Below are 11,001 nucleotides of genomic sequence, written 5' to 3'. Positions count from 1 at the left end.
GATCAGTTGATTATATTTTAGGCAAAAAGCATCATTAGGCCCATGGTCTTTCATTTTTTGGTTCATTAAGCCTTTCATCTTTTATTTGGATACATTAAGCCTCTGATCATTTATTTTTGGTCTCATTAAGCCATTGATGACTATAAAAAGTAAATTTGAACATAAAATTTGGTTAATAGACTATTATTCATTGTACCTCCATTCGAAATTTGTATTTTTTCTATGTTTGAAAGCAGTTTTGGATGTGTCATGTGGCTATAGGAAAACTATAAAAATCTTAATCCAAACTGTAAAAAATATATTTTTTAATAATTTCAAATACATATGAAGTCAATAACGTATTTTTAACAGAATTAGATGTTCACAACTTACTGATTTGGTCATCAAGGGCTTAATGAGACAAAAATAAATGATCAGGGACTTAATGTATCCAAATAAAAGATCAATAGCTTAATTAACCAAAAAATGAAAGATCAGAGGCCTAATGATGCTTTTTGTCTATATTTTATGCAAGTTTAAGGGTTAATTGAACATTTTATATAAGTTGATGAGCTATCGGGATACTTTGAAAGTTCAGGGGATAATCAAATTTTTTAGATAAGTTTAGGGGGCAAATGATGTATTAAGCATTTGTAGATATACTTTTGTCTTTAGTCATGGAAACCATGGTGAATTGATGATGAAAGCAAAACGTAAAATTGATGGAAAATACATAAAATTAATACTAAAAAAATGGAAAAGAAGAAGAAGAAGATTAAGCAATTAATGAAATAATTAAATGAAGTGATTAAGATAAGAGATTTAGGGTTGTACGAAAATCCAATCCAACAACTCTACCGTCCAATCATTTTCAGTTTTGACTTATAGGAAGAGGTCAAACCACTTAGATATGGCATTTATCACTTGGCTAAAGTCTTTTATTTGGAACTAATGTTTAATTAATAGAATTAAACTTAGATTGAATTTTTAAAATAACATATATATGTAGTTCGTTTTAAAAATCTATCACACATCTATAGTTGATTTTAAAAACCTATGCATACATATAGTTGACTTATTTGGATCTTCTACACACAAAATCGTTGATCTGTAATATTTGACGGATGAGGTGGCATGCATGCTATAGAAAAAAGAAAAGCGCGTGAGTTTGTTGTGTATGTCGTCTCATCTGTCAAAATGGCAGATCAATAATTTTGTGTACAGGAGGTCCGAATGAACCAACTATAGGTGTATGATAGATTTTTAAAACCAACTATGGATATGTGATAGATTTTTAAAGCTAACTATAGTTGTGTGATATGTTATTTAAAAAGTTCAGAGTGCCATTAGACAAAATTTGTTAAGTTTAAGGGTGTAAATATATATTATGCCGTAATTAATACTATTAATTAGAAAAAAAATTCCACATAAGACTGTGCCGAGCCGAGCTGAGCCTAACCAGGCTTTGGACGGCTTATTCTCACATCGTTAGAAAATTGACATGATCGAGTTTAATTCATGAGTTGTTTGTGAACAATTCGTTAATTCTGTTTATGAACTTTTCACGCGAACAACTCATTAAATATGTTAACCAATTATGTTGATTTGAATTTCTTTGATATCTTAAGGAATATTCCAAGAAAATATCCTCTACAAGTGAATCTATGACACCTTTCGGATCTGGAAGACAATCATAAAAGCCGTCCGATTTGTAGAAATAAATATTCCCTAAAGATGCGAACGGTAACATTCGGTCACGTGGATGAATCGTCCTAATAGTCGTGCAGTTGAAAAAGAGGAATTGTTGGATAAGGATAAACGGTTGCGTAAAGGACGTGAGGTACAAGAAGAGTGCACCGCTTGACATCGCAGCGGCCCGAAGGTCCAATGTAATAAGGAGATTTGGCAACATGCTTACTATGTGACAAGGTGCACCATCTGACGTCAGTACTCTGAAGGTTAATTATGTCCATTTGAAATTCTTTTAACACAAAACTACGTAGTTTTGAAATCTATAAAACTAGAAGTTTACACAACTACGTTGCTCCATTTATAGAAATACTATTCTTAAAAAATAAACCATGCTTGCTCACAAACATGCTCATGAACATAATAATTGAGGTTGTTTATGGAATTATAATCGAGCCTGATCGTGAGCTTTCGAATCGAGTTTTACCATGCTCAAGCTCAGTTCGCTTATAAATAGAACCACAGTCGAGCTTTTATCGAGACCTATGCTGCGCCACTCATGCGCGACTCGACTCATTTCCATGCCTAATTCCGAGGCCTTTCATCTTTCAATTTTTATTGATTAATCTAAGGATTGAGTCTTTGATCGATTGTAAATGTATACATTAAGTCCCAAGTGATAAAAAAACAACAACTTTAAATGAGTTCTTATATTAAGCACCTGGTGTTCCATGTTACTTGGTGGACCCTCAATTCATATTTGGACACGTGTATTGTGACCCCACTTAATAAAAAAAAATAGTGAGACCTTTTATAATAAGTGTGGGTCCATATAACACGTGACAAAATATGTATGGAATATCATCAATTTGACATGAAGAACCGGATGCTTCTAATAATTTCTCACGTTATACACTAAAATTGAGTAACATGGTCGTTGTTTATTTTATTTTTTTTATTGAAATTTATATTTTGAATAATTTAAAAGCAATATTTATAAGTGTAATGTGATTACAGATAAATTGTAATTTTTTTATTTTGAATGGTAAAAGATATAATTTCAGACATGAATAAATTGAAAGTAATTTTCTTTTTAATGGAATTAGATGCTTACAATAAAGTAATTTGGTAAGAAAATGCTTAATATGTCCAATTATAATTGATGAAAAGCTTAATATGTCAAATTGAAAAATTAATAGCTTAATTAGCAAAAATATAAAAAAAATTAGGGACTTAAAAGATAATTTTCGCCTATTAATTACATATACACATAACCATTTGTTTGACTTGGTTAATATATCAAATTGGAAATTAATATATCAATTTGGAACAATTAATATTAAATCACCCACCATGAGCTAATTCAAAGATTAAATATTACAAATAAAATCTAAGGTTTTTATTTGATGATGTTCCCTCTTTGTACAACACATACAAAGAAATTATATAACCCTAACTAATTACATATGTAATTAATCATAGTTTATGTTATGAATCGGGGCGGACCGACACTATGGTTAAGGGGATTTGGCTCCACAGTCAGTCTAAAATAAAACCTCTATATACGAATACTCTATATAGGATTAACCTCTAATTTGTTATAAAAAAACTCGGTCACAACTTGGTAATAACCTCTATTTAGTAATAACCTCCCAATTGTTATACAAATAGCCCGGTTCCAAGTGTATTCCTATATGGAGGTTTTACTGTAATCAATATAATAGGTGAAAGATTTTGGTCCGTTTAAAATTTCCAGTTGGCTCTCAGCTCAACCAGCAACATTCTTTAAAATTTTAATCTCCTGAAACTTTATCCGCGTTTGCAAAAGGACAAAAGATTAGTAAAGTTTAGCTTATTAAAGACCTCGGTGGCTCGAGCCACTTATCCGCGTCTGTAAAAGGACACGAATTGCAGGATCGTGGGAACGTAAGAGAAAAGCTAAAGACCGAAGAAACTCCTGTACCCGCTTGAAAACAATTTCAAATTAAAAAAAAAATTTGTATAAGAAAAAATTAAATTGATAATCTTAAAGAGATATGTATTTAATTAAGACAGGAAAGAGTAAAAAATAGCCAAAAGGTATAATTAAACCCATGAATTTTACTTGTTTTAAGGATTAAACCTCTGATTAATTATTTTTTCACATTAAGCCCTTCATCATTGATTTTGTTATGGATTTGGGCATTGTTTAACTTTTTCCGTCAAGTTTGGAAGAGTTGAAGATCGATTTGGTGATTCTAATGCTGAAAATCACAAAATTGGAGAGGAGAATATCGAGTTTAAAAGAACCTACTGGAAATTAATTTCTATAATTTCTTGTTACTTTTTACTCTATATCTATCCTAGTCAATAACCTCTTATTTATATTTTTCTACGTCAATAAGCCGAATCTCATTAACGATGCGTGCTGTCCAAACTCGATGGAAAAGTTAATTAAGGGTTGAATCCATAGTAGAATTAATGATCCAAGGCTCAATGTGGAAAAATCATTGACCAGAGGCTTAATACATCATTTGCTCTCTGAACTTTTAAAGTGTCCTGATAACCCTCTCAACTTGCAAAAAATATTCAATTAGCCCCCCTGAACTTGCACGATTAATTGATCATTCGGTTGCAAAAAAAATAAGTTAAATGCGGAAGATGTATTCCACGTATCTTAGAATGTTATTACATAATTCAAAAATAGATTAAAAAGGAAGTTAGTGCTTGCTCAACTATATACAACTTGTCTTCTCTAATCTAAGAACTGTATACCCCGATTTCGATCGTTTTACTTTTTTTAAGACTCGTGCAATACATATTCCGCATTTAACTTACTTTTTTTTTGTTACCGAGTGATCAATTGATTATATTTTGTACAAGTTTAGGTGCTAACTGAACATTTTATACAAGTTGAGTGGACTATCGAGACACTTTGAAAGTTCAGGAGGTCAATCAAGCTTTTTAGACAAGTTCAGGGCAAATGATGTATTAAGCCTAGATTTTAACTACTTTAATCGTTTGGTTAAAATAATTGATTAACAAAATACTCTCACTAACTATTTTCGTAATTCACAAGATTCATCAAATCTAAAACCTTGCTTAACAAGAAAGAACTTCTAACCACTTCAAACGAACATTTTATTAATAATTCGAGGTAATTGAAAACATAATTATTATTAAATGACCTAGCTATTTCTTAGAAATTAAACTCCTACCCCCCAAGTTAATCTTTTTACTAATCAATTGCAATGGCACTTGAATCAATATTATGACGTATTGGAAAATAAAAAATTTGATTTTATAGTAAATATGATACTAAACTTTAATTATTGAAATTTTAACTTTTAGATTGTTAACGGTCATTTTTACAGTATCAACTAAAAAATTATCACTTTTAGTAAAGCGAAAACCTTAATTCCCATTTGGAAAAAAAACACGAATGCAATTGACAAAAAGTGTAACAATATGTTTTTTTTTTGGATAAGGTGTAAAAATATTCATAATGTTTACAACTAAGAGCAATTTTACCTCTAACATCTAAAATGGTTCAATTTTACCCTTAAATTGGCAGTCGAATATAGTTTTACACCTAATATTGACAAGTTGAGTCAATTTTAGAAATAATTTATAGAAATGTCTACTCAGTTATGAATCTTGTCATATACACTTCATATTTTCATCATTTTATCATCAATTAGTAACAAATCCAGTGGCGAATCCAGGATTTGAGGGAGGGAGGGGCAACTACGTAAAAAAATTTAGACAAAAAATGTAAAATTGTTCAACTTTTTATGACAAAAAATGCAAAATTGTTCAATTTTTGGTGACGAAAAATGCAAAATCGTTCAATTGTCATGCATTATTTTTATGATTTTTTTTTGATAAAAAACGTAAATTATAATGTTTCCGACTCGTAATCATCCATTTTCGGGATTCTCGGGTTGTTACGCATCAAATATCCCTAACGTTTTGGGTCAGGTGCAATTTTACCCCTAACATCTAAAATGGTGCAATTTTACCCCTAATGTTTGTAGCCAAAAGCAATTTTATCCCTAACGTTGATAAATTGGATCAATTTCAGATACTATTATAAAATACAGTCATTTTTTTCTTTATTTTGCACCAATTGCATATCAATTTTGTACCAATTTTACCCCTAACGTTGATAAATTGGATCAATTTCAGACATTATTATTCATGATCGAGAAGACAGTTTGATGAATTATTTCTCAAATTGACCCAATTTATCAACGTTAGGGGTAAAATTGCTCTGGGCTTCCAACATTAGGGATAAAATTGTACAATTTTAGACGTTAAGGATAAAATTACTCCTGACCCAAAACATTAGGGGTATTTTTGCACTTTAACCCTTATTTTTGGACTAATTTTTTTTTTAAATGGGATGAAGGGGGGCAAATGCCCCCTTTGACCCCCCTACATCCGCCCCTGAACAGATCACAAATATATAATTAGACGTGAAAAAAAATAAAAAATAAAATATATCGCCTTTTGTATGAGTTGGACGAGTTGGACAATTTTTTTAAAAATATTTTGCCGAATTTATAAATATTAATCTTCAATTTTAGTATTAAATTACAAAAAATATAAAATGTTTTTTTTTAGAACCAATTGATATACTGTTGGTATAAAATAAGAGCAACATTATACCTAACTTTAACAAATTTGATCAATTTCATATATTATTATAAAACAAAAAATATTGTCTTTTATAATAATATCTAAAATTAATCAATTTGTCAATGTCAGGGGTAGAATTACTTTTAGACACCAAATTTTAAAAGTAAAATAACATTATTTTAGATGTTGGAAGTAAAATTGCTACTTGCTGTAAAAGTTAGAGGTATTTTTGTACTTTTTTTTTAGGTATAATACATCATTGCCCCCGAACTTACAGAGTGTTCCAATAGCCCCCTGGAACTTGTATAAAATGTCCAGTTAGCCTCTGAACTTGCGTAAAATGTAATCAATTAATCACTCAGTTGCAAAAAGTAAGTTAAATAAATACGGAAGATGTATTGCACACATCTTAAAAAATAGTAAAATGACCAAGGTCGGAGGTATATAGTTCTAATATTAGAGAAGAAATTTTTTACAGTTGAGCAAGCAAAAACTTTCTTTTCAATCTATTCTGTGAATTATGCAAGAACATTCTAAGACGCGTGCAACATATTTTCTGCATGCAACTTAGATTTTTGTGATCGAATAATTATTTGATTACATTTTACGTAAGTTTAATATGCTAACCAAACATTTTAAGCAAATTTAGAGAACCAATCAAATTTCTAATAAATTTAGTGAGAGAAATGATGTATTGAGTTTTTTTTTTTTTTTAATTTACAGAAAAGAGAGAATAAAATACCTACATATGAACATAGTAAAAGCACGTGTCACGTTCTTCGTGATACACATTACAAACTACAGATTTAAGAAAGAAAAAAAAACACAGAGAGTCAGAAACATGAGCCTATTAGATGAACTGGATACGTGGCTATGAGGACGGCACCAAATATATTTGACTTCCTTCTCTCTCCTTTCGTCATCGCAGCCTTTTTTCTATATATATATATATACACATACAACTTCTTCTTCATATCTTCCATTACCAATAATCCATCAAACCTCCATTGAAGAAGAAGAATCAGAAGGATTTACAGAAGAAAAATGGGAAGAGCACCTTGTTGTGATAAAAATGGACAGAAGAAAGGTCCATGGACTCCTGAAGAAGATAATAAACTTATCTCTTTTATTCAAATTCATGGTCCTGGCAATTGGCGTTCTCTCCCTAAAAATGCTGGTATTAATTCATCTTTTCTGATTGCGTTTCTGTGTTTCGTGTCGGTGTTTATTTTCGTTTGAAGGATATTTTATAAAGGTTGTGTTTTAGAAATGATGTTTTCCCTGTCTGTTTTCGTGTTCCCCGTATAGAGTGTGCAGGAAGTGCAACGGCACAAGGGCCTATGTTGTACGGAAACTCTCATTCATTAGCGTTTTCTTGTTTCTGTTTCTTTTTGGTGCTGTTTCTTAGCTATATTTTTTTCTAATTGTGTTTCTGCGTTTGATATCCGTTTTAAAAGCTATTTTATGAAGGTTATGTTGTAAAAATGATGTTTTTGGTGTCTGTTTGCGTGTCCCTCGTAAACCATTTCATGAGGGTTGGACTTGAGAGTGTATAGGAAGTGCCACAGCACAGGCAGGAGCGCCGGAACCATCCTAATCATGGATGGTTTTGGTTCTCTGACGGTCGGAACTGCTCTTACTATGGATTTTCTGTTTCTGATAAATTAAACTTCGGGTGGTTAATTAATCCATTGAGTTGTATTTAATTACAAAATTCAAATTGTTTAATATATAACAAGCACAAATTTCTTTAAGTTTTTTAAAACGATTCAATCTTACTTTTACCGTCAAATCTAGCTTATATTTGAAAAGTTTCGCTATGGTGCATAAAAATTAGTTCTAAACTATTCAGATGTGATTTAGCATTTTTTTTTTCTAAAATTGACATCCGAGCCCACCAATCTTGCATTCGCCACATGCCCTCCAAATAGTAGAGGAAAAAAAATTGGACGGAATAATTTTATTATCTATTGAACAAGATTTATTTGAAGATATTGATATTACAACAGACTAATTAGTGATTTTGATTAAAAAGTACAAGAAAAACTACTTTTAATTAGTAATTTTGATTCAAAAAGAATGCAAAAAAAAAAAAACTACTTTTACTTGATTTTATGTAATTAAATTTTAAAATTTTGTATTTTTCATTTTGTTTTGTTAATTGATATTGACACTAAAAATCTTAGAACCAATACGTGCATTTCATTAATGTTTGGTTTCATTAATTTATTTTCAGGGCTCCAAAGATGTGGGAAGAGTTGCCGGCTCCGGTGGACGAATTATCTCCGACCTGATATTAAGAGAGGGAGGTTTTCTTTTGAAGAAGAAGAAACCATTATTCAACTCCATAGTGTTTTGGGAAACAAGTACGTTTCTTCTATTCATCACTTTTACGTTTTTTTTATATGACGGATCAAACTGGCCTTGAATCATTCAGAACGTATATGTATACGTTAGCATAACTGTTGATGCGTCAATATTTAAGTGGTCCAAGACCAATTGGTCCCGAACCAATGTAGAATTTTTCGATAAACAATAAACGTCTATTGCATTATGCCTACCAAATCTCCAAGGAGATGGATGGTTTCTCGTTTGGGAGTGTTGTAATTGCACCCGAATACCCTCTTTCCTCACTCTAGTTTAAGTTTTTTTATGTGACAAATAGGTAGAAAGAGAAAATGTACGAGCAATCCATCTTAAGAGGATGGGTTCTCGCTTCGGAAGAGGGTATGTGAGTGCTACAATTTAAGTTCTTTCATTCTTATTCTTATGTGATAATCCGTGAGTAATTAGAGAGAAGGGGTGCACGGGACTCGTTGCACTCCTGGATACTCGAATCCACACAGGGAGAGGTAGTTCCTCTCCTAGAAGAGGGTCTAGTGAAAACTTTTATTAATACACTGTGTAATACACGCGACTAATCAAAAGAGGGATGAATATCAATTCATTATTCATGAGAGATATTGGTGTTAAGAAATAAATATGTACAAGTGGTCTGATTTGATTGGATGAGTGTATTGTACCGGGAATATAGTAGACTTTTTCAGGTCCACAAGTGGTCTAATTGCACCCGAAACTCCTCTTTCTAGACCCTAATTAAGTTTTTTTATTTGACAAACCGTACAAACAGTTACGGAGAGAGAGAAGAGATGCATGTGATGCGTTGCATACCAACAACTGGAAACCACCCTAATAGTTTGATTGAATGGAAGTAGAGGTGGAAATTTCTTATTTTGTGTCAAAATATGTTCAATATGATTTTATATATTATAAATGCTAAAAAAATGCTTTTCATGTCAATCATGTCATGCTAGTCGGGTTGTCTCTGTAAATCGTGTTTTCGTGTCAGAAATTGTCACTCCTAAATGGAAGTGTTTAGAGAGTTAGTAAAGGAAACGTTAGGAAGGGTTAACATGTTAACCCTTAACCCTATAAACGATTGGCTCCTCCGCCTAGAAAGGGGGTTTTGGAGTGCTACAACTGCACTCCAAACCCTCTTTCGTGACTCCGCCGCTACACACAACTCGTAACACCTACTTATTTTATTTCCACACGTATAACTTATTTCTCACTCAATTTTTTCAGGTGGTCAGCCATAGCTGCTCGATTACCGGGAAGAACAGACAACGAAATCAAAAACTACTGGAACACACACATACGAAAACGACTACTCCGAAACGGAATAGACCCTGTTACGCATTCTCCGCGTCTCGATCTATCTTCAATCATAACCTCAGCCTTAATCAATCCATCTTCACTCATCAATCTCTCATCTCTCTTATGTAACCAACAAATCCTCAATAATCATCAATTTCTCAACACATTACTCATTCAAAATCAAAATCAAAATCAACAGTTTCCGAATCCCCCGATTCAACAATGTGATGATCATCCATATCTGATTAATCAAAATCATGATCAAATCATTATGCAGCAGCAAAATGTGGAAGAACTGGATATTTCTCAGCAGAATTTGATTTTTCAGAACAATTATAATGTCGAATCAGTAATTTCGACGCCATTATCAAGCCCGGTTCAGTTGATTAATTCGTCCTCGACGATGGATGATCGCGGTGAGAGAGAATTAGAAAGCTATTGCAGCAATTTGTTCAAGTTTGAAATTCCAGAAAGTTTGGATCTTGATGATTTCTTGTAAATTAATATTGAGTTTCTTGTTTGGTTTTTTTTCAAATTTTATTTGAACATATTAATGTATTTTAATTCTTGGTTTGTATGTTTTTTCTTGTAAGAAATAATTATAAAAGCTGCTTTTTAGGCTTTACTTATATCGATTTAATTTTTTTTTTTTGTACGGTTTTGGTTTTTTATTTAGATACATTAATTTCTCAATCTTTTATGTTTGGGTATATAATTCTATTAAGCATCTAGATACCTTCTATGGTTACTTTATTTTTGACAAAGTACCATTACTTTGTGTGTTTTCACCATTGGATGATTGAACATAAAATTAATCCACCATTGGATGATTGAACATAAAATTAATCCAATGGTGAAAACACACAAAGTAAGACTTACTTTGTAAAAAACAAAGTAACCATATGACTATAGGAAACTGTAACTTTTAATTTAAATTGTAAAATATATAATTTTAAACATATATAAATTATTTACCCTTCATTTTATATTATAAAATGAAGGGTAAATAATTTATGTCTCCATATTTATACGCAACACACTGTTTGTCCATCTATT

At 31.5% G+C, this 11,001-nt stretch overlaps 1 protein-coding gene across 1 annotated transcript; it reads left to right on the top strand.

The window, feature by feature from the left end:
• The first annotated feature begins 7,284 nt into the window (after positions 1 to 7,284).
• Positions 7,285 to 10,444, top strand: LOC136230151 (transcription factor MYB41-like). The gene is made up of 3 exons (XM_066019106.1): positions 7,285 to 7,465; positions 8,525 to 8,654; positions 9,874 to 10,444. Exons 1-3 carry the CDS (start codon positions 7,333 to 7,335, stop codon positions 10,442 to 10,444), a joined length of 834 nt encoding a protein of 277 aa, XP_065875178.1. The 5' UTR covers positions 7,285 to 7,332.
• Positions 10,445 to 11,001: the final 557 nt, after the last annotated feature.

Source organism: Euphorbia lathyris, chromosome 5, assembly GCF_963576675.1.
Source record: "Euphorbia lathyris chromosome 5, ddEupLath1.1, whole genome shotgun sequence".
NCBI classification, from domain to species: domain Eukaryota; kingdom Viridiplantae; phylum Streptophyta; class Magnoliopsida; order Malpighiales; family Euphorbiaceae; genus Euphorbia; species Euphorbia lathyris.
This window is presented reverse-complemented; position numbering and strand designations above follow the sequence as displayed.

Excerpts from the sequence above, each read along its gene's own strand:
- LOC136230151 (XM_066019106.1), top strand. The coding sequence starts at position 7,333 with ATGGGAAGAGCACCTTGTTGTGATAAAAATGGACAGAAGAAAGGTCCA. Across the intron at positions 7,466-8,524 it reads TTCTCTCCCTAAAAATGCTG|GGCTCCAAAGATGTGGGAAG; the intron begins GTATTAATTCAT and ends ATTTATTTTCAG. Across the intron at positions 8,655-9,873 it reads CATAGTGTTTTGGGAAACAA|GTGGTCAGCCATAGCTGCTC; the intron begins GTACGTTTCTTC and ends CAATTTTTTCAG.